Genomic DNA, 20,951 nt, shown 5'->3' with positions numbered 1-20,951 from the left:
CTTTTATAATCAGGATGGCGAGATAATTGATAATAGCATATTGCATTGACACATTGGTAAATATGCACTACAAATACAAGTTTTCAGCTTTCACTTTGGTCTCTTCTGTTATAGACCATAAAACAGAAATCCTAAAAGTTTTAAGGCATAGAAATATACTTGCAGACTATGGAGTCATTTATTACAAGAGAAACTCTACCAAAGTCTTATAATGATATAAGACATCGGAGTCCGTATGTTTTACATTAACTGGCTGGCTGGTTAATCCTTCACCCTCTTTGGCCTCCCCTCTTAGGCTTTGGCATTTCAGCATTCCTGTTTTATTAAATTTTTAGCCACAGATTTCTAACCCGCAGAGAGAAAGAGAGAGAGAGAGAGAGAGAGAGTACCTATTGTTTGAATCTGGTGATTCCTCTGTGCTCCTCCTGGGGTGACCCCTTCTTGTCTTCCTATTGTTTGAAGAAGACGATTCCTCTGTATCGAGAGAGTACCTAGTGTTTGAATGAGGTGATTCCTCTGTGCTCCTCTTGGAGCGACCCCTTCTTGGCTTCCTTTTGTTTGGAGAAAAGGACTCCTCTGTGTCCTTCTTGGAACAACCTCTTCTTGGGTACCTATTGTATGAATGAAATGATGCCTCTGTATCCCCCTTGGAGCGACCTCTTCTTGGGGCAATATCTACACACCTTCATAGCAAAAGTATTGTTGTTTATTATGTCCACAGGCAGAGGATATATGCATGCACACAACACACATAAATTGGATCCAAAACACATGTTCAAACACACACACATAGAGAACATAGGGGGAGGGAGGGATGCGAATATACCCTTGATTTGCCTCAACTGGATCTTGCATCCTCTTTGGCCTTCCTCTCTTTAGTTCTCGCCTTCCCCTGTGTGTTCATGGTCAGATTTATTAATTTTCTCCAAACCCACTAGAAAACCATACACATAGATGACCATGTTTTTGTAGATGCACAAACACATCGTGAGAGTATCATGAGCAAAATATAATTAAATGGACGGAGATGAAGGAGCAAGTGAACATCTCATGGATATACATGGTCGCCTTTGCATTTCAAAATTTACTCTATGTCTCAGTATATTTGAAAATACAACAATGTCCTTAAGTGAACGCATTGCAGTAGATAAAACCATAGATGATATTATATATGAGTTCTTTCCAGACTCTCTTAAAGGATTGGAAGAACTTTATGTGGCAATTCTATACCTACATATGAGTCCATCCAAGAAAAGGTCAAGAACATCAGCTCTGTGAACCATCAGGGGAAAAAACAGAACATCCATAGCAGTGAAAGTTATACCATTTTTCATGCTAGAAAGCATTAATGGGAGTATTTTGTATTCATCCGGGGTACTTACTGACGAGGCTCATCGCTGCTAGAGCTAGCACCAGATCTGCGCCTCTTCCTTCCCCTTCTTGGCTTCTCAATTGGTTCACCTGCTGTCTCTTCTAGACCAAGTTCTTCTTTTTTGCTGTCCTCCTGGTTCTCATCAATGGCCAGATGAGGTACATACGACCCACAGGTAACAGTGCGGATAATGCTCTGAGTCCTCTGGTAATCTTCATCTTCATTGAAGAGTTCATGCCCACCCATTTTTTTTGTCTCCTCCTCAGTTTCCTCTCTCAGTTCCCCCTCCTCGAGTGATTCATCTTCCTTGTCAGCTGTTGCATCGTCAGCCTTCACTTCTTTTGGCTCATCTTCCTTAACTTCTGCTAACTGATTTTCCGTTTCAACTTCTACAGGCACCCATCTTTCTTTTGCTTCCATTACCCCATCTTCCACTTTTACTTCTAGCAAGCCATCTTCTACTTTATCTCTTTCCATCTCTACTTCAGTCTCTGTGTAGTTATAAGGTCTTCTTTTCTTAAACGGAAGTTTGTTACCTGATTCAGAACATCAATCAATAATTCAATATATAAAGTTAGAACAACAAATTTTCCATGTCAACGAAACAAGAAAATCTTAGAGCCAAAAAGACATGTAAAGAAATGCAGCTTCGGTCTCAGAACCTTTTCTGTTAGTCCCTTGCACATGTCACCTCTAAGGGTTATGATCGATTTCGATTGATACCTATATAAACTATAAATGCAACAAGAACAATTGAGCTGAAATACATCACATGCCGACTGATGTAAGAAAATAGAAAACCTCATGTTTACCTAGTAATTACACACACAAGATGGCTTTAGCTATCATTACATTTCCCATATGCTAGCATCATATGACTCTATATATTAGATGTATAATCATGTACTCCACAGTGAACGCCTAGTACTGGGATTCCTTTCAATTCAACCCAATCATAAGAACTGATATGACCACCAAATCTCTTAAATCAACAAGAAATTCACTGAAAAATTACCCTCAAGACTTGGTCTCCATGAGGAATCTAATTTAAGAGTAGCTTACCTAGGTGGGAAAAAGAAAAAGGACGAGCGATCCCAGCTGTAACTGGAGAAGTTACGCCTTCTCCACTCCTGCAGCAAAACCATAGTTATTTCAATTTTATAGATCTCAAGTTGCACTTCTACATAGAAATCAATGAGTAAATGGAAAATTTTACTTTCGCCATCAATTTATGACTATTTAAATTACAAATAAACAGATCTGGAATTTATGTTCCATCAAAAGAGAATGTGAAAAGGGATGTGTAAAATAACTATGTATTCATCACAGATCTCAAAATTGCAGATTAGAAAAGAATCCATTTTTCCCAATTAGAATGAATAAATGGCGAATATAAATTCAGCAGGTTCAAGAGATGAGAAAGGACAAGAAATAGTTACCCCTGAGAACCAGCACATGCAGTAAATTGTTTCCCTTTATCTGCTTCTCCTTCACTCTGCCCTTCTGAGGCCTAAATGCAAAATAACATTTATATCATACCTTTTGTAAATGAAAGGATCTTAGTTGTTCTTAACTTCTCAAGTGTGATGAAGCTTGAACAAGAATACACTAATTAAACAATAACAAAATTGATCTTCAGCAAAATCAACAAATCGCAAATTCCTAAAGTGAAAATGAAAGGATAAGTAAAAGATTAATTACCGGATTTGTACTCATTTGCATGCAATGTTTCACATCTTTCCCCTTATCAAGACAATTCAAAGGCCCAATTTCTGTACTGCTTGCTGCTTCCAACTCATCATGCAATTGATCCTTACTTGAAACTTGAGCAGGGAATTCTTTTTTTGTATAGCTGGACCATCCAATGCGCCGATTCTCTTCTTCAACTACAAAGCGATCATCTGAACCATGTTGTGAACGAAGACGAGCAGCCACAGGTGTGGTGTCAGGTGGATTCATCTGAGAGAAATTTGACCGGCTATTTTGAATTCTCATCTTTATCTAGGAAATTTCAAAGGAAAAGCAAGAAATTAGAGCTAAGGCTGAAGTTTGCAGAGGAATTCTACAGGGTGAATACTACGAGGGTAAGGGTATATATTCCTCAGGAAGAGTTGGTGAAAATCAATGTAACCAGCGGATTTTCTTGTTCATTAGTAACGTGTACATTACTGAAACGCATTTACTACACGTGTAGAACTATCTTTATTTCCAGTAATGCTTCGTATAGATGCCGTGTACAAGAGATGACCAGATTAGATAGTGTTTTTCATATAATCATAGCGAATGGTCAAACTGTAGTACTTAGAGTTCGCTTTTCATTGTCAAGAATTTGGGACCTGGAGTAAGATTTTCCAATTTCGTAAATAATTAACACACTGACAAGTACAGCAATAATCTGAAAAATGGTGACAGCAAAAACTCAGCAATAAACAAAGTATGCTAAAAATGAACAAGTGCATTAGCGAAAAAGGTAGATAAAGCCACACGTTCCAGACTCATGTTAAAATGGAAGAATTTTGTTTGATATAAAACACAGTTTTGAGATACAATATGTGCTGAAAATTATGTAATTTCTGACATAAATGTATTCACTAAATCTTTAACCATAACAAGACTTTAATTAATATTCTTTGAAAAACTGAGTTATTGATTAATTAAATAAAAGATTTAATTCTAAAAAATCTTCAATGCGTTTGAAAAGAACACACCTTAGACTTAACAACAATTGTACCTCAATAGCAGACTACTAAAAGAAATACCATGTCAATTCAAAGAGCTAATGACGCATCGAGACATTTTCCAGACCAAACGAAGTAAGTAAGGGTGCTCAAGGGACAAAACTAGCAGAACATTAGACATTGAGGACTTCGATGGTTAAAAAACTAGTTAAAATACTTACCATATTTGGACGTTAGTTGCACAATAACCTAAAACTCCAAACTCAACCTTCAACCCTGCATAAACATATAAAAATGGAAATGTACTGCAACTGCTGAGTTACTAATGCTAACCGTTGACAACCATTCAGTTTAACTCTACCACTGGTTTAAGGGATCCATGATCATACCTGTATGTATGTTCTGAATAATGTAAATTTCCTTACTTCTAATAAAATAAAACACCTATGAATTAGGCAGATAGTAACAAGTGTGTAATAGTTTTCCATGTGCCACATGGATCCATTACTAGCACAAGTGACTCCAGTGGAATTTTCGTTTGGAACTTTTGAGTTAGTGGTTCAGATATAGGACCTGTATTGTGTAAAAAGTGTGGCACATGGAAAACTATTACACACCTGTTACTATCTGCCTAATTTAGCCGCATTCGTCGGTGTTTTATTTCATTAGAAGTGAGGAAATTTACATTATTCAGAACATACATACATGTATGATCATGGATCCCTTAAACCAATGGTAGAGTTAAACTGAATGGTTGTCAACGGTTAGCATTAGTAACTCAGCAGTTGCAATACATTTCCATTTTTATATGTTTATGCAGGGTTGAAGGTTGAGTTTGGAGTTTCAGGTTATTGTGCAACTAACTTCCAAATATGGTAAGTATTTTAACCATTGAAATCCTCAATGTCTAATGTTATGCTAGTTCTGTCCCTTGAGCACCCTTACTTGCTTCGTTTGGTCTGGAAAATGTCTCGATGCGTCATTAGCTCCTTGAATTGACATGGTATTTCCTTTAGTAGTCTGCTATTGTAGTTCGACTATTGAGGTACAATTCCTGTTAAGTCTAAGGCGTGTTCTTTTCAAACGCATTGAAGATTTTTCAAAATTAAATCTTTTATTTAATTAGAGGTCGCACTTGGTGCGATGGCAAGTGCCTTCGCCCATGAGCGGTAGGTCTCAGGTTCGAGACTTGGGAGCAGCCTCTCCATAAATGGGGGTAAGGCTAGCCGACATTCACCTCTCCCAGACCCTGCGTAAAGCGGGAGCCTTGTGCACTGGGTACGACCTTTTTTAAATCTTTTATTTAATTAATCAATAACTCAGTTTTTCAAAGAATATTAATTAAAGTCTTGTTATGGTTAAAGATTTAGTGAATACATTTATGTCAGAAATTACATAATTTTAAGCAAGATATACAAATCCAGCAATTTTCAAATCAATTGTTTTAACAAACAAATGAATGGAAGAGTATAACACTTACATCGTTTAATCATCTTTGGCATACATTTGTAACCTCATTCAGTTTCCCCATTGTCTGACGATACTGACGCAGCATCCTTCCATACAAGATCACCATAACCAAATTGTCTTGCAAAACAAGAAATCAACTGGTCCTGAACTACATCTTCCGTAGGCAGCGCCAAGCCCGTCTCCCTTCTCAATGATGTAACGTCTTTATTTGCAATTCCACAAGGCACAATTTGCTTAAAGTAGCTCAAATATGGATCCATGTTGAATGCCAACCCATGAGAGGTGACTCCATACGAAATCTGTACACCAATGGCTCCGATTTTTCTCTCTCCAACCCAAACCCCCGTTTCACATTTATTTCCAGGGCAAGCTTTCACGCCATACAGAGAAGCCAAGTCAATCATAGTCGACTCAAGTTTCTCCACAGATTTACGAGCACCAAGCCCCATATCATGAAGAGCAATAATGGGATACAAGATGGCTTGATGTGGACCATGAAATGTAATGTCTCCTCCTCTTTGTGTGTAGTGCAGTTCAGCTCCTATTCTTTTGAGTTCAGTCTCCGGAATCAACAGATTGTGATCGGTTAGTCGTTTGCCAAGGGTATATGTAGGTGGATGTTGCAGGGACACAAGGGTATCTGGAATCTTATGACTTTTTCTATCAGCTACCAGCTTTTCCTGCAGCTTAAGTGCTTCCAGATAGCTGATAGTGCCCATTTTCAAGACCTCAAGATTTCGCGAAACCCTCATTTCCTGCAAACCACTGTATAACCAATTATGCATCTTAGTTTTATCATCGCACGGAATTAACTCAACATAACTTGTTCCAACTTCATATCACATGATGTATATAGACTCTAAAGAAATGATTGGCATGTTACAAATTCATAGATCAGAAAAAACCAAGAGAAGGGTGAAGTCACTTGGGACAAAGAGCAATCATTCCAAGTCACGAACTTTACAGTTAATGCATGATATAAGTCGATAAGAACTCAACTTCCAGGTATAAGCTGATAAGGCATGATATAAGTTTTCCAAAGAAAAGTGAAAAGACAAGAACTTCAGAGTTTACTGAAGAGATGATATACGAATTTGAGCACACTTGTTCTCTACTTTTCTATAAATGGGGGAATAAGTGTTGGCACATTGTAAGATACTGTAGAAATAAATTTAAATCACTCGAAGTTTGGCGCTATAAACGGAAATTCATGATGGTTTTCGATGCATTTCCCAGAATATTAATACAGTCCGTTCTCCGCACATAGAATTCCTGTTTAAACATACACAGACAGACTAAAGCTTGACAATTGGGGTGCCATGGCAGCTCAATTTGGATAGAGCTACAACCAAAATGCAAACTGGATTAAACCCAATACGCTTCAAAGGCCATTGTGTAAGCGGCATTTCATCAAACAGTTGATGGGCTTTAAATGTTAAGCTTGAGCTCACAGATTCAATGTAGCAAAAGATTCAAAATTTACACTACCAAATACCAATGATACAACGTTCAAAGAAGCATTTCATCTAACAGTTAATGGGCATCGAATGCTAAGCGTGGATTCATTGATTCAAGCAATAAAAAGAACAAAATTTAACAACAAAATTAAGAGTCTTACGAAAGCTGAACCAGTCACTGCAGAGATAAGAGAGAGGGTGGTTCAGAGGGACCCGGACTTTGCTGGCTGTGACAGCACTTCGCGCAATCTAATCTGCTAAAGTTGAACGCAGCGTTTTACTTGTGCGTATTGGCATGTCTCTCTTTTAAAATGACTGAAACTGTTTTTATCAGAAAATGCTTTTAGTATCTAAAAGCACTTAAATGCTCCATCTTTCATGAAGCATTTCAAGTACTTTTCCAGAATTCACTCCTGTTTTAACTATAAAACGGTTCCAAAAACATTTTCACAAAATGTGCTTTCGATCATTTTAAAAGCACTTTCTCAACAAGCAATCATACATGTTTTTTTCTTAAGGGATAACCGGTTTTGATACGAAACTCACTTATTTTCTTTACTCCTGGTGTGTTAATAAACGCATGCTTGGTCAAAAATCAGTATGAGCAAGAATACGCATTCTTAGAAAGTATCCATGCTCGGGAGATTAGAATACAAAAGTACAGATAAAATAACTGTTCTTAACTCTTAACCGCTTGAGCTACAAGCACCAGCCGCTTCGCAATAGTCTCAAATCTCGATCGAGGAAGTTTATTCCGCTTTTAAGTTTATGGTTGATTTAGTAACTGCCGATCATGAAATTTGAACTCAGACACCAATACAAATTGTAGCTTCAATAGTTCTTTCCTATTGAAAAACTCATAGCCAATCTTTCAGGAACATGTTCCCTTTGAGCTGGTTTTTCTTGCATTTCAATAAGCTGTATCAATTGTATAGAAACATGAATCGTACAACATCGTCACTTTATTTTATCGTCCGATGTAAACGACGGAGAACAAAAATCCGAATCTGACTATTATATACGATAACTTACTATGACATGACGAACGATAAAACTGTCGAGGAAAAACAAAACAAAAATCTCTTTGTGCCATCTATATAACATGGTAATCAGATAACCATACTCATGAAGAGCAGGACAGCATGCAAACTCCAGGTCTATAAGCCCACGCAGGGGGCAAGCGAGCGTATTTCTCCATTCCCGGTTGCTCATCATATGGTCGTTCCATTACTTTAAGCACCCTCCGAACCTCCTCAAAATCACCTTGTTCAGCTGCATCGATGGCACTCTGGCACAAGTAGTTTCTAAGAACATATTTAGGGTTCACCGCATTCATTGATGCCTTCCTCTCCTCATCTGAGATGCCGCTAGAGGCCAGCTGTGCAAGCAACAACCATAATGTGTGAGAAAATCATATGATATATGTTGCTTTTGATGAGACTAGTCGCTGGACGAGTTGAATAAATCTTCTGAGCAAAACAATTTTTATGATGAATACAATGTTGGTAGCAAACCAATATACTTTTCCGCGATAGAAATCATAAGAAAACCAGAGTTCAGCGTACCTCCTCTATGTAGATTTTCACCCAGCTGATCCATGCCTCCTTTCGCTCCTGCCCAATATCTAATAGCACAGCTTTTAGTGGGTTCAACAACTCCTCTTCGGGAATGTTAGGATCAGCTTTGATATTGGATAGCAACCGAAAAAAGTTTGTGTAATCCACTTTGTCGATAGCCATGTTATTCAGAAGTTTACTGATCAGCTGTTTAATGTACTTGGGGAGACCAAGTTTTTTGGTCATTATAGCTTGATAGTCATCCATGAATTTGGTTCCATATCTGTAAATGATCCCCCGAAAATAAAAAATTTAGGTAACTCCTACTTCAACATACATTTAATTAGGATAAAGGTGTAGGAATGACAATTACCTTTCCATTGCATAATTCGCCTCCTTATCATCTATCAACTTGGCAGCTACAAGAGTTCTAGTGAATTGTGCAATATTCCACAAGCCAATATCAGGCTGATTTGCAAAACAATATCTCCTCCCAGGAAGATCCGTGGTATTTGGTGTGTAACTTGGATCAAATGCATCCAGAAATCCAAAAGGACCATAATCAATGGTAAGACCCAAAATGCTCATATTGTCAGTGTTCAACACACCGTGAGTAAAACCAACCCCCTGCCATCTGGCAACCAAGGAAGCAGTACGCTCAGCAACCTCCACCACCCAAGCTGTTAAAAAAACCATGATCGGAGAAAGTTCAGAAAAAAAGCTAATTAGGTATGCCCGAGTGTAAAACTTCTATCAGAAACTATTTTCGGAGTGGCAGCAAGGGTAGATGAGAGAAAAGACCAAGGTTCAGTATAAAAATCTCAATAGTAGTAACCACATTGGCAGAAATCTTGCACTAACAAATCTATCACTAAAAACTATATAAGCCAGATAGAAACTGGCAATGCATCAAATCATCACATTCTGTGATACACAATGACACCAACACCTTTACTCTAAAGGAAAATTAGAAAAACAATTACCTGCATACTTGTTAGATGTCAGATCAAGAACTTCTTCATTGCCTGTGTTGAAAGATAAACTCTCGCTTCTACTCATGTTCTCTATATGAGGAAAGTGATGCCTAATGGCATAGTCTGCAAGAGTACGAACAATTTCAAGGTCCTCTTTTTCTCTAGTGGCGTGTATTTGGTATGACCCAAAACGCAGAAATGATGGAGAAACCCTGCAAACAATTGCACCGGGCTCCTCTTTTGGATTGCCACTGCAAATGAAGACATGAGGAATTTCTTTTCATAAGAGAACATGAGAAACATATATTCCTAAAATTTATTCCTTTTCAAGCAAGAGAGTGATAGTTTAACATAAGATCAAACCAACAAGGCTAATATATCTCAAAAAACAAAATGGTGTGTATGGTTCTCACAGTAAAACATGATTGGGTAGAAAACTACTCAATTGCATAGAAATCTAATTAACATACTCATAGAACATGTCACGCGTGACAAATTTTCCTGTGGTCACAAGACAGAGAGCTCGAGTTGTTGGAATTCCAAGATTATGAATTGCTTCACTGCAGAGGAATTCCCGGATGCTACTGCGAAGCACAGCAAGGCCATCTGCAAACCGACTGTAAGGAGTCTTCCCAGCACCTTTAAGCTGAAGTTCCCATCTCTCAGACTTAGAATTAAGAACTTCCCCAAGAGTAATAGCCCGCCCATCTCCCAACTGCCCAGCCCACATGCCGAATTGATGTCCACCATAGCATTGAGCATAAGGCAACCTGCATAAATAAAGCATCCATCCAGGCTGCATGAAAAAAAGACAACAAAGCCCAAATTTGAATCTCCTTACATAATATTCAGAGAAGCACTTACGATCCCACTAAAGGAGACGCCCCAGAGAATAAAAGAGGGAAGTCTGGCCTTTCAAATCTGTAACTCCAAACAAGGTGGCAAATTAGTCCCATGAAACATGGCATACCACACGTGCAAAACATATGTACTCGTGCATCATTCATCAAAGTGAAGTACTATGGTATATCAGTCAATGGTTCAAGGCACAGCAGTAAACCAAAGCAATCATCTGATATACAAGATGAAAAACAAATGTGCATAGGAAACAATAATCTCAGGAAAATATCAGCACTTGAAGAAAAGGAAATTTCTATCAATAACAGGAATCTTGACAAACCATGTGAAAATGTGGTGACTCCATATGTATAAATATCTGGAGACCAATTTACCATATTTCCACATATGAGTTATAATAGTAGGTCATGTTATTCACACAATGATCTAATTTCCTAAAGTGCTAATCACAAGGTTCTTGTGCACAGGTGAAAACAGGTCCACATTCGAACATCAAAGGACCATCAAAACCATTATCCATAATACATGCTGTCAAACACAATTTTTCCCTCTTTCTTATTCTACTAAACTCACTCTTAAGATGAAGTTTATTTTCTCATCCATGTTCTAGAAAAGCATTAACACTTCCCAGGAGCACAAGAAACAAATACTCACTCTTTAGGATCCAAATCAAGAAACTCGGCGACTGATTCTGACCATGCAACAAGCTGAGGATTTTCGACTTCAGCTGACGGGGACACTTTCGTATAACAAGCATGCAACACCTGATAATCAAAACGCAGAATGCATAACATCAAATTGCAACATAACACCCCCTCAGTTAGAAAAAAGTTCAAAGTATAGCTCAGAGCAAGAGATCTATCACAATCAAGCCTATCAATAGCACAGTTCCATAGCCAAATTATGGCGATAAGGATCTATCTGTCTTTCACGATTCTAATCACAACATAACACCCCCCCCCCCTCAACTAGTTATCATCAAACTGGAGCTCAAAGCAAGAAATCAAATCACAATCAAACCTATCAATGGCACAGTTCCATAGCCAAATCAAGCTAACCCAACTAACAACACTCAAACTGTAAGCCACTCAGCAATTTCTTGAATGAGCAAGTACAAATTTCTAGATTGAGTAAGTACAAATTTCTAAGCAGTTATGTATAAATTTAACAACTTTTCCAATTTGGGGACGAAACAATAGCGCAAGTGAGAGCCTTTAACGAGTACACAAACATACACGCCACATATGTTTCATTTTCTTTTGGTTTTTCTCCACTTTCTCAGCAACCAAACAGAACCCAATTCACAATCACAAATCGTAAATCACTTGGCCACTTCTCGATTGAGTAACTACAATTTTCAAAGAATTTATGATTAAATTTAACAACTTTTCCGAGTTGGCACAAATAAAAAATGCAAGTGGAAGCCTTGAGCTAGTAGCAAACACACACCCCACATGTACGATACACTTTCCTTTTTCCTTCACTTTCTCAGCAACCAAACAGAAAATAACCCAATTCCTAATACACAGAAAAAATCAAAGCTAACCTCTCGTGGAATCGTATCAGTCCGGGGATCGCCAGGTAGCTCTCTGGTAAAAGAGTTGTCCCAATTTAGATCTTCGAGCTTCAACCTAACCCTCTGAGTGTTACTTACACCATTGCTCTCGCTCTTGCGAATCTTCTCATCGCCGGCCAAGCTCTGATTCTGCAAATCGTGCGTCACGGAGTCGACCGACGCGGCGGTGGCCTCCGGCGGGGGTGAGTCCATGGGAGCTTGCTGTTGGCTGCGGCCGGAGCTGAGGCTGCATGCGAGGAGGGGCAGCCTGGGAATTCCAAAGTTGTTGGAGGGGTAAAATGGGAATTTGGAAGGGCGACGGCGGAAGTTGAGGGCGGTAGATAGAGAGAGGCGTGGGAGGGAAAGTGAGGAGAGTGTGGAGGAGGCTTTAGAGGAGAAATGCGAAAGGATTTGCATTTTCTTCTGTCGGGCTTTTTCGTCTATCTAAATAAAATATGAGTAAAATTGATATAACCATTGTTCTAAAAAATTTCGACTAGCGCCACATAGGTCTCGTTAAGTGATTGGCATCATTTGATTAATTTACGTGAACTTTAATGAAAAGTTCTTATTATTGTTCATTTTAACGAAAAACCATATTTTTATACTAAAAAGTCAATCCTGGTACTATTCACTTTATTCTTTATTTTGTCCTTATCGTTTAAACTCAAAGTTTTCAAGTCCTTTTCATTAGTTTTCCTTTAATTTATAGGTGTTTAAAAATTAAGGAAAAAACTTTTAGATCTGCCTAGACGTCCGTCTAAACTCTCTTAGGTCACGACTCTTACTTTAACAGAATATAGATAATTTTCATTTTGCATTTTATTTTTACAATAAATTGTAATGACTTGTTGAATATTTAGATGAACACTCATTACATGTTTGTTTCACATGTTTTCAATATGCTCTTATACTTTATAATATTTATGTCATTTATTTTACAATTTATGTGTCGAATACAATTATATATTTTTTATAATATAAATAGATATTTATTTGTATATTATATAATAAATTTAATTCAAATTAAAATATATATATAATAACCATTGTTGATGCACAAAATCGGAAGGGTCTTGGAACAACGTAAATCCGACCGTGAATCTGCAAGAAAGTAAAGAACACAAGATGTATCGTGGTTCATCCCAATATTTGGGCTACGTCCACACTGATGTTGATATTGTTTCACTCTGAATGGCGAATATACAAGAAGGCTGGATGCAGTGTGCTCTCTTCCCATGGCCTAAGATTTGGCCCCCCTTAATGAGGAGGGTGATGACTCCTTTTATAGAATAAGGGTTCCTCACTTATTACATATTTGCCCCTTCATTTATTACATAATTACTTTTGAGTCTCCCGAGTATTTATACAAGATCTAAATACGGAGGCCCTAAGTATGGTACAAACAACCATCTTGGCTGCCTCGTCTAAACTCTTATCCTTGTTTACCGCCTGACTAGCGCTTAATGTCTTTTAGAACTTTGAATATAACTACAATTTTGTGAGCCAATTTTATAAATAATCCACTTTATTTGTTACGATTGAAATAGGTCCGATGAGCCCCACATCTTTATTTCTATACCAAATTTATCACACAAGTATTTAATCTCTTGATTTCAGGATTATTTTTCTTTTTCTTTTCTGAAACATTTAAAGAATAAAATAATCCAAGTGTAAAAATTTAAAGGAAAACTTTGTTTAATTAAAAATCATGTTATAAGTTTTAGTTTTAATAAAAAACCATGTTATAAGTTTTGTTTAATAAAAAACCATGTTATAGGTTTTAGTCTTTTTCTTTTCTTTCTTTGGGTTTTGCAAATTTTTCAAATGATGTGGTTGCAAACCTTCTTCTTTTTCTTTGAAACAAAAATATAGATCCTCATGCTATTTAATTTATATTTTGTATTATTTCGTTGAAATGTGATCGTCGTTATTATTCATAGTGTATTCGAGGTACTGTTTTTCAATTTTTCTTCGTCAATGAAGTTCATCATTTGTTTATCCAGAAAAAATATTTAAGATATGCATGTTATTCAAAAAGAACGACGGGCACTGTTTCTGGAATGTAAAAATAAATTGTTTCTGGATTTTAAGCAACATTGTTTCTGGAATCTAAGTCACTGTTTCTGGAATGTAAAAATAAACTGTTTCTGGATTTTAAGTAACACTGTTTCTGGAATCTAAGTCACTGTTTCTGACATTTAAGTCACTATTTCTGGATTTTGGTTCTTTTCTTTTCGAATACAGTGTTTGTTTGTGCACATCCCAAAGGGCTTGGTGTGGTTGCTGCTCGCCGAATCTAAACGGAAAGGAAGGCCGAATTTCGGCCAAAAATTTGATTGGGGCTATTCATCTTCTAATTCTTTTTCTTTTTCATACTTTCCTTCTTGATTTCTAATTATTTATTGTCTCAATTGATTAAGGTTTCTTGCATATAGGAATAGTAGAGAAATGTTAAGTAAATTCTCTAAAAGTGAGACTCTTCATGTACTCTCTGTCACTTCATAGTTTAACGTCAATTATAGTGACCACATTATAAAACACTATGCAAAAAAAATGAGATGACAAAGAGTCTATAGTGAGTTTCACTTTTGAGAAAGTCTCCTTAGCATTTCCTCGCATAGTAATCTAATTAGTGTATTGTTTGCCGTGGAAATTTGCATATGCATTTTCATGTCGTTTTTCTTGTTGGCAAACTCATGCTATTACCATCATGAGTTTTACGGGAGTGTTGATAAATTTAACCTAGTTCATTATTATGCAAGGAAATATTCTGAGTAAGCTTGTAAGATTAGGATTTGGAAACGTTGCCTATAAAAATAAGAGTTTGCTTTATATTTCTATATTTGTGTGAGTGATGTTTTTTTTTTCTTTTTGGTCAATGCTTGATTGTGACTTTTGAAGTCTGCTGTTTTTTTTTTTTTTTGTCAAAGGGTAAATTTCATTACCACAGCCATATGTACAACAAAGACTCAAAACAAGTTAAGCACAAATAAAAATGGGCCACAACACACACAAAAAACAAAGCTCCAAGACCACCCTTGGAGCCCAGTACACACAAACCAAGCAAATAGAAAAACCTTATAAAACTAGTCTTCTTGCCGTTGCCAGAGAACCACTCAACAATCTTCACGAACCACCTCCCAACACAATCACCTAAGATCACACCATCAAGAACCCCAGAATTGGTGAAGCAAGAGGCCGCGACATCCTCAAAGAACCAGCAGGAACCGCCGCCATGAGAACAAGGAAGCACACAGGAAGAATGCACGAGCAACATCACCGATAAGGGTGAACAACAAGCAGGACCAATAATGGTCAACAATGGTGGTAGTGCAAGCACCCGAGCTAAAGCTCTACACACCACACACCCTGCCAAAGATGCGGAACAACTCACGGTAAACGAAGGCGATAACCGACCGGAATTGAGGATAAAGGTGGCGGAACCAAAAGATGCAGATGATGGAGGGGGATATGTAAAAGAAGGAGTTGTCTGTGGCCCGCAATTTCTTATATTTATATGAGTGTTCATATCGTTATTCCAGCTCCAATACCAGCACTTGTGAGCAGTGGAAGACTGCAATGCTAAGTTCTTCAACTGTGGAAAACTGGTCATATGAACCCATTTTTCAATTTCTTGCAATTGGAAATTGTCAAAATATTAAGATTATAGAAAATAGGAGATAAGCCAAAACAAAAATACTAGGGGTGTATTCAATTGGGATTTTAAGGGATTTTAATTCTTTTAATGAATCTAGGGGTATTCAATCAGGATTTTAAGTGATTCTCTGAAATTCTAGGTGTATTCAATTAGAATTTTAAAATAGTTTATTAAAATCCTTAGAAATCCTGGTGTATTCAATTAAGATTTTAAAGAAGTTTATAACATTCTAGGTGTATTCAATTAGAAATTGATTTTAAAGAATTTGAGAAAGTTGAGGAATTAGAGGGAATTTGAGAGATTTCGTAGTGTATTTTAAGTATCCACAAATCTCACCTCATCCCATGAGATTTCGAGGGAATTGAATCAAAATTTTATATGGAATCTCTACAAATCAATTAAACTCCATAAAAATCCATGGATTTATAAATCCATTAAAATCTCTCACATTCTCAATTGAATACACCCCCTAAAACTTGAACATTAACTTTTAACACTATCGTCATTAAATAATTGATTTTTTTTTTTGTAATTGTTATTAGCATTTCAAAAATCTCATTTGGCACTCCAAACTTCTTATAATTAGAAAGACAAATACACTTATGAGAAGTGTAGAATGAGAATTTTTGAGTGCTAATAACAGTTCCTTTTTTTATATATATAAACAATATTAAGTGAGAAAACTCCTACGTAGGACCTAGATAAGGCACGTTCGTAACCATTTGTGCTACAAGCTCAGACTGCTTAGTTAATTTATACATTAAGCGCTCGTTTGAATGTACTTTTTAAATGATTGAAAGCACTTTTAGAAAAAATATTTTTTGGTTCCAAAAACACTTGAAGTGATTTTTGTAAGAAGCACCAGTTATGTGCTTCTTCCAGGAAGCACTTTAAGTATTTTTTCAGAATTTACTTGCATTTTTATTAAAAATTTGTTCCAAAAACATTTTCACTAAAAGTGCTTTTAGTAATTTTAAAAACATATCCAAATGAGCTATAAATTATTCTTATGCAAAAGAAGAATTATTAAAGGGTGGTATCCACATACCCATTTTTACCTATCACACATCTTTCTTAATTTTCAACTATCATATCAAATGAATTGAAGAAGATCAATAGACACAAATCAACAATAGTGTGTGAGAAGTAAAAAGAGATATATGAATAACACTACTCTTATTAAAATTAAAACTTAACACTTTACGGGCGCGTTTGTTTGGCCGGCTTAAGTTTCACTGGACTGGACTACTTAGCTAGAATCAGTAGTCCCCTAAACCCTTAATTAATATAATATTTTGGTAGAGGTCATCTCATCAGCCTTCTAGGCGAAGTGAGGTGTTAGCAGGTTACTACATTCGGCACATTGAAAGCTGAATCTGATATTGAACTTCGCAAAACTAGCAGCCTTGCCTTCAGGCTTTAGAACCCAAAGGTCGAGACGTGTTCCTTCCTCGGCTGCAATCGCAAGATCAAGAAGTCAGCAGCGTGCTCAACGCAACATCAACATATTTTACTTCTTGGCCGAGCTCGATTGACAAGTTGACACACCCCGCACACAACCGAATGACGTAGTTAGCTTATTAATTACTAGGCCTACACGCCAAGTAGGCTTGGTAGTTTTTATGGTCAACAGTTATGTAAGGATATTTTATATGTTTTTTGGCCAAAATAGCTCTTTATATTGGTATAACTATTTACTTTGGTCGTTGAAAATCGTAGAATTACTTCATGAGTTTTCCACCGTCAATCATTTTAGTCATTATGCGAAAAATCTTCATTAAATAAAGATAAAATGACAAAAATACTCTTAATTTTTTGTCACGTCATTATGGCCTGTTGTTTATTAAATAAAGGATATTTTTGTCATTTTAGTTTATTTTTTCACGAAATAATCAAAATGATTGACAGTTGACAAATTTAAAGACCACTTCTATCGATTTCAAATATCAGTGACCAAAGTGAAGAGTTATGCTAACTTCAATGACCATTTTGGCTGAAATGCCAATCTCTAGAATTTCTGTTTTGTAGATCAGGTTTCTGGGATTTCTAGTTTTTGTTCAAGGTTTGTTGGGATTTCTGATTTTTGTTCAATGTTTGTTGGGATTTTTGGGTTTTCTTCAATTTTTTTATTTTTGTTTTTTGGGATTTCTGATATCTGGTTTTTGGAGCGTCGTCGACCGTCACAGGTCGCCGAGCCACAGAGGTAGCTGGAGCTCTGTACCGTTTCCAGAGGTTCATTGGTTGTTGCGTCTCAGTGCTTGGTGTGCAGGAGGGGGACATCAGCTTGACATCAAATAGATTCAGGCGCTGAGGTGGGTGGGAATAGCCCGATGGCTCGGACCGTCGGTGTTGGGCCCACAAGATCGCCTAGCTGATGGGCGTGGGCTAAAGATGCTTTTGTCGATTTGGGGGATTGAATGCCCCAATTGGAAGGGATGGAACTGCTCTAAACGATCAACCACCGTTAATTTATACATTGAATAATTTTTGTTATACAATAGAAAAATTATTAAAATTAAATAGAAACTGACCATTTGACAAGTCTGCGTCAACGAAGTCTTTGTTTACAAATTTTGACTGGTTGGAGAGATTTTTCAATGTTCCCGTCACACAAAGTGATACACCATGTGTCCTTATATAAATTGTGGGTTATGTGTGTTAAAATGTTAATAACTTAAAAATTAAAATTTTCCACCACTTACATAAAAACACATGATGTACCATCCGCATTTCTGTCACAACTAAAAATTTTCTGACTGGTTGACTTATAAAAGTCTGAGAGAGGAGCATAGACATGGTGAACAAAAATTATAGAATGGCAAGGGTAGTGGGAAGGAAAGATGAGAAAATTCTGACAAGGCTGGCAGATGAATTCGAACAACTGGCCGCTCAGCTGAATTCTCCGGTACCAACCATGGAAATTGACAAGTTCACTCAATCCTGTCGTCTCGTTTCTCCTCTCATTCGACACTTGGGCGTCGCTATGAAGTTCGCCGACATCGAGTACTCTGCTAAGGTATTATTCATCTCTTAAACTTGATGAGAGTTTGATGCTTTTTGGCGATGGGTAGATTTGGCTTGATACCTTGTCATTTTCTTCTACATTAATCTGAATCAAGTTTCTAAAGTTTCATACAGAACTTGGGTGTTCTTTAGGGTTTTGGTGGATTGTGATTGATGAGGGGTTTGATTTCTTAAGTGTTTTTAAAACATCTGAAATCGTTTTTTATGAAAATATTTTTTAGAATCAATCCTTAATAAAAACGCAAGTGAATTCGGAAAAATCACTTCAAGTGCTTCTTAGAAGAGTGATCATTCCAGAAAGCACTTCAAGTGCTTCTAGAACTCAAAAATACTTTCTCTAAAAGCAGTTTTAGTCATTTTAAAAGCACTTTCAAACAAGCTCTTAAGTTATATAACGCTCATTTAAGACATTTTACATATTTCAAAGATGATTTTATTCATATTTTTCTTTTGATTTTGTTCAATACTTCCCTTTGATGTGAGTGTTTCTTTGGGTTTTGTGGTTATATTTTGATTAATGTGGATGTGGTTACCAGGTTAGTGCGGTGTTAAAGGCAGGAAAGTCAGTTAATACCCTAGAAGATTTGCTTGACAGTGACATACAGAAGAATACTATTAAGCAGTTTAGTAGTAGCTCGAGAATGCTCATCAGAGTGAAGCGCTCGCTTGAGCTGCTTAAGATAATATTCGAGAAAATTATGGCCTCAAGGTTTTACTTATCTCAACCCTAGCCTCGATCTTCTCTTAGTTCGTTGCTTCATTGACATGTCTTATAAGATCATTTTCGTTTGCAAATACAGTTTCATCCGTAGTTGTGCTGCTACGTCCACTCATATGTTATATTTTCTCATATCCACTTGATTTATATTTCCGTACACATGTTCTTTTTCTTTTTTCACTTGGACAGCGAAAATACTCTCATGGATCCGGTTAACACAGCATATAAACAAGTTTTTTACCCCTACTACGGATGGGCTAGTAGAAAGACTGTTGCGGGTGCACTGCAAAACCTTCCTACAAAGTCACTGTTCTTCAAAAGGCTAAAAGTAGATGGTAAGACTATTCTAGTATGTAACTCATCATTGTCGTCATACTATCTGCTCCCAAACCAGGTTTGGATAGCTACCGTGGCCAGTTGCAGGTTCTTTCTTTCATATCCAATATAGAGAAGAAGAAAAAAAAATTCTTAGGTTGAGATATTGACCATAATTAACATGAACTTACTATGAATGCTATATATGTAAATTCTAATATCAATGACAATGAATTATGCCGAGAATATTTGGTAGGCTAGATGACTTGGTTTACAAGACATTAGACTCTCAAGGATTCTCTGTGCCCTAATGGAGTAAATATATTGGAGCCTTAACCCTATACAATCTATGAGGACCCTTATTACGTAAACACAAGATATAGAATCATTATGGGACTCTAATTGATTTAATAGAGTTTGGGCTGAAATCTTTTTCGTTAATAGGCTGGATTTGATGAAAGCCCTAGCTATAAAACAAGGTAGCAGTCCCTGCTTCCATACCAGTCGAATCTCACAAAACTACAAACCTATTTCGTTACTAGAGTCCATAGGAAGTAGAAGACTACTTCTGTTTGCACCGAGAATGGCCATGCCTGCATGTAAGTGCTTCTGCTTTGCACTGCATGCATGTCTTGGTATACTTGTTGCTTATTTGCTATAACTGTAACCCTAGTTCTATATTGATCCATGGCTATTTTAGGGTTGGACTTGATTGGTAACACAGTTTGTTTGGTATTCTATTTTGTCAGAGGCATCGGCTTTTGTTCAGATGCAAAGGACAGTTACTGCATTGGATCCTCTGATACACTACATTGACAACTTATTCCATTCAAGGGAGTCAGTTCAAGAGCTACTATGCTTGCTTTGATTGATTTCATTCTTTCGCACTTTATGCATTTTTACAAGTCTGCTTTGATTTCCGTATTTCATGTGTATTGTATGATTGAATATTAGTGTCACATCCTGGCCCGGGCTCCCACCACATTCCGGGCTCGACTCCACCGTAGCACGATATTGTCCGTTTTGAGCCCCGACCACGCTCTCACGGAACTCACGTGAGCAGAACTTCCCAATGGGTCACCCAACTTGGGAATGCTTCGGCCCAATTCTCGCTTAACTTCGGATTTCCGATGGAACACGAAGTCAGTGAGCTCCCAAAAAGCCTCGTGCTAGGTAGAGATGAGAATATACATATAAGACTTACAGGATCCACTCCCCTAAGCGATGTGGGATGTTACATTAGTGTGATGAATCTTATAAGGAATCAGATTGTTATTTGATTTGTTGTAATTATGATATTTTTCTTATCTTCA

At 37.1% G+C, this 20,951-nt stretch overlaps 3 protein-coding genes across 6 annotated transcripts; 1 reads left to right on the top strand and 2 right to left on the bottom strand.

The window, feature by feature from the left end:
• Nucleotides 1–23: 23 nt before the first annotated feature.
• Nucleotides 24–7,481, bottom strand: LOC114819269 (octanoyltransferase LIP2, mitochondrial-like). Of its 4 annotated transcripts, XM_029087872.2 has the most exons (9): nt 7,139–7,481; nt 5,531–6,285; nt 3,074–3,373; nt 2,812–2,882; nt 2,435–2,502; nt 1,383–1,908; nt 827–892; nt 390–683; nt 24–315 (listed from the first exon to the last, which is right to left on the bottom strand). In XM_029087872.2, exons 3-9 carry the CDS (start codon nt 3,365–3,367, stop codon nt 270–272), a joined length of 1,365 nt encoding a protein of 454 aa, XP_028943705.2. In that variant the 5' UTR covers nt 3,368–3,373; nt 5,531–6,285; nt 7,139–7,481; the 3' UTR covers nt 24–269. The 4 variants fall into 4 exon arrangements, with proteins under 4 accessions (XP_028943705.2, XP_070664283.1, XP_028943710.1 ...); XM_070808182.1 differs by lacking the exons at nt 24–315; nt 7,139–7,481 and having other exon boundaries at nt 553–686; nt 831–892; nt 5,531–7,138; XM_029087877.2 differs by lacking the exons at nt 24–315; nt 390–683; nt 827–892; ... (1 more) ...; nt 2,435–2,502; nt 2,812–2,882 and having other exon boundaries at nt 3,088–3,373; nt 7,139–7,278.
• A 319-nt stretch (nt 7,482–7,800) lies between these two features.
• LOC114819425 (uncharacterized) lies at nt 7,801–12,404 on the bottom strand. The gene is made up of 8 exons (XM_029087871.2): nt 11,912–12,404; nt 11,020–11,129; nt 10,372–10,428; nt 9,978–10,277; nt 9,517–9,758; nt 8,907–9,213; nt 8,543–8,816; nt 7,801–8,355 (listed from the first exon to the last, which is right to left on the bottom strand). The coding sequence occupies exons 1-8, from the start codon at nt 12,335–12,337 to the stop codon at nt 8,101–8,103; spliced, it is 1,971 nt and encodes a 656-aa protein (XP_028943704.1). The 5' UTR covers nt 12,338–12,404; the 3' UTR covers nt 7,801–8,100.
• A 5,967-nt stretch (nt 12,405–18,371) lies between these two features.
• LOC103412697 (accelerated cell death 11-like) lies at nt 18,372–20,951 on the top strand. Its single transcript, XM_017326097.3, has 4 exons — nt 18,372–18,597; nt 19,142–19,314; nt 19,513–19,658; nt 20,388–20,951. The coding sequence occupies exons 1-4, from the start codon at nt 18,376–18,378 to the stop codon at nt 20,504–20,506; spliced, it is 660 nt and encodes a 219-aa protein (XP_017181586.2). The 5' UTR covers nt 18,372–18,375; the 3' UTR covers nt 20,507–20,951.

This window comes from Malus domestica, chromosome 11, assembly GCF_042453785.1.
Source record: "Malus domestica chromosome 11, GDT2T_hap1".
Classification (NCBI taxonomy): domain Eukaryota; kingdom Viridiplantae; phylum Streptophyta; class Magnoliopsida; order Rosales; family Rosaceae; genus Malus; species Malus domestica.
The sequence above is the reverse complement of the archived record's forward strand: the minus strand, read 5'-3'. Positions and strand labels throughout refer to the sequence as shown.

What these genes read in the sequence shown, in the direction of transcription:
- LOC114819425 (XM_029087871.2), bottom strand. Translation starts at nt 12,337, where the DNA reads ATGCAAATCCTTTCGCATTTCTCCTCTAAAGCCTCCTCCACACTCTCC. An exon ending in CTGATACGATTCCACGAGAG is followed by an intron (nt 11,130 to 11,911) that starts GTTAGCTTTGAT and finishes TTTGATTATCAG; the next exon opens with GTGTTGCATGCTTGTTATAC. An exon ending in GCGTCTCCTTTAGTGGGATC is followed by an intron (nt 10,278 to 10,371) that starts GTAAGTGCTTCT and finishes TTATTTATGCAG; the next exon opens with GTTGCCTTATGCTCAATGCT.
- LOC114819269 (XM_029087872.2), bottom strand. Translation starts at nt 3,367, where the DNA reads ATGAGAATTCAAAATAGCCGGTCAAATTTCTCTCAGATGAATCCACCT. An exon ending in GCATGTGCTGGTTCTCAGGG is followed by an intron (nt 2,503 to 2,811) that starts GTAACTATTTCT and finishes GTTTTGCTGCAG; the next exon opens with GAGTGGAGAAGGCGTAACTT. An exon ending in AGCAGCGATGAGCCTCGTCA is followed by an intron (nt 893 to 1,382) that starts GTAAGTACCCCG and finishes ATGAACACACAG; the next exon opens with GGGAAGGCGAGAACTAAAGA.
- LOC103412697 (XM_017326097.3), top strand. Translation starts at nt 18,376, where the DNA reads ATGGTGAACAAAAATTATAGAATGGCAAGGGTAGTGGGAAGGAAAGAT. An exon ending in GAGAAAATTATGGCCTCAAG is followed by an intron (nt 19,315 to 19,512) that starts GTTTTACTTATC and finishes TCACTTGGACAG; the next exon opens with CGAAAATACTCTCATGGATC. An exon ending in CAAAAGGCTAAAAGTAGATG is followed by an intron (nt 19,659 to 20,387) that starts GTAAGACTATTC and finishes CTATTTTGTCAG; the next exon opens with AGGCATCGGCTTTTGTTCAG.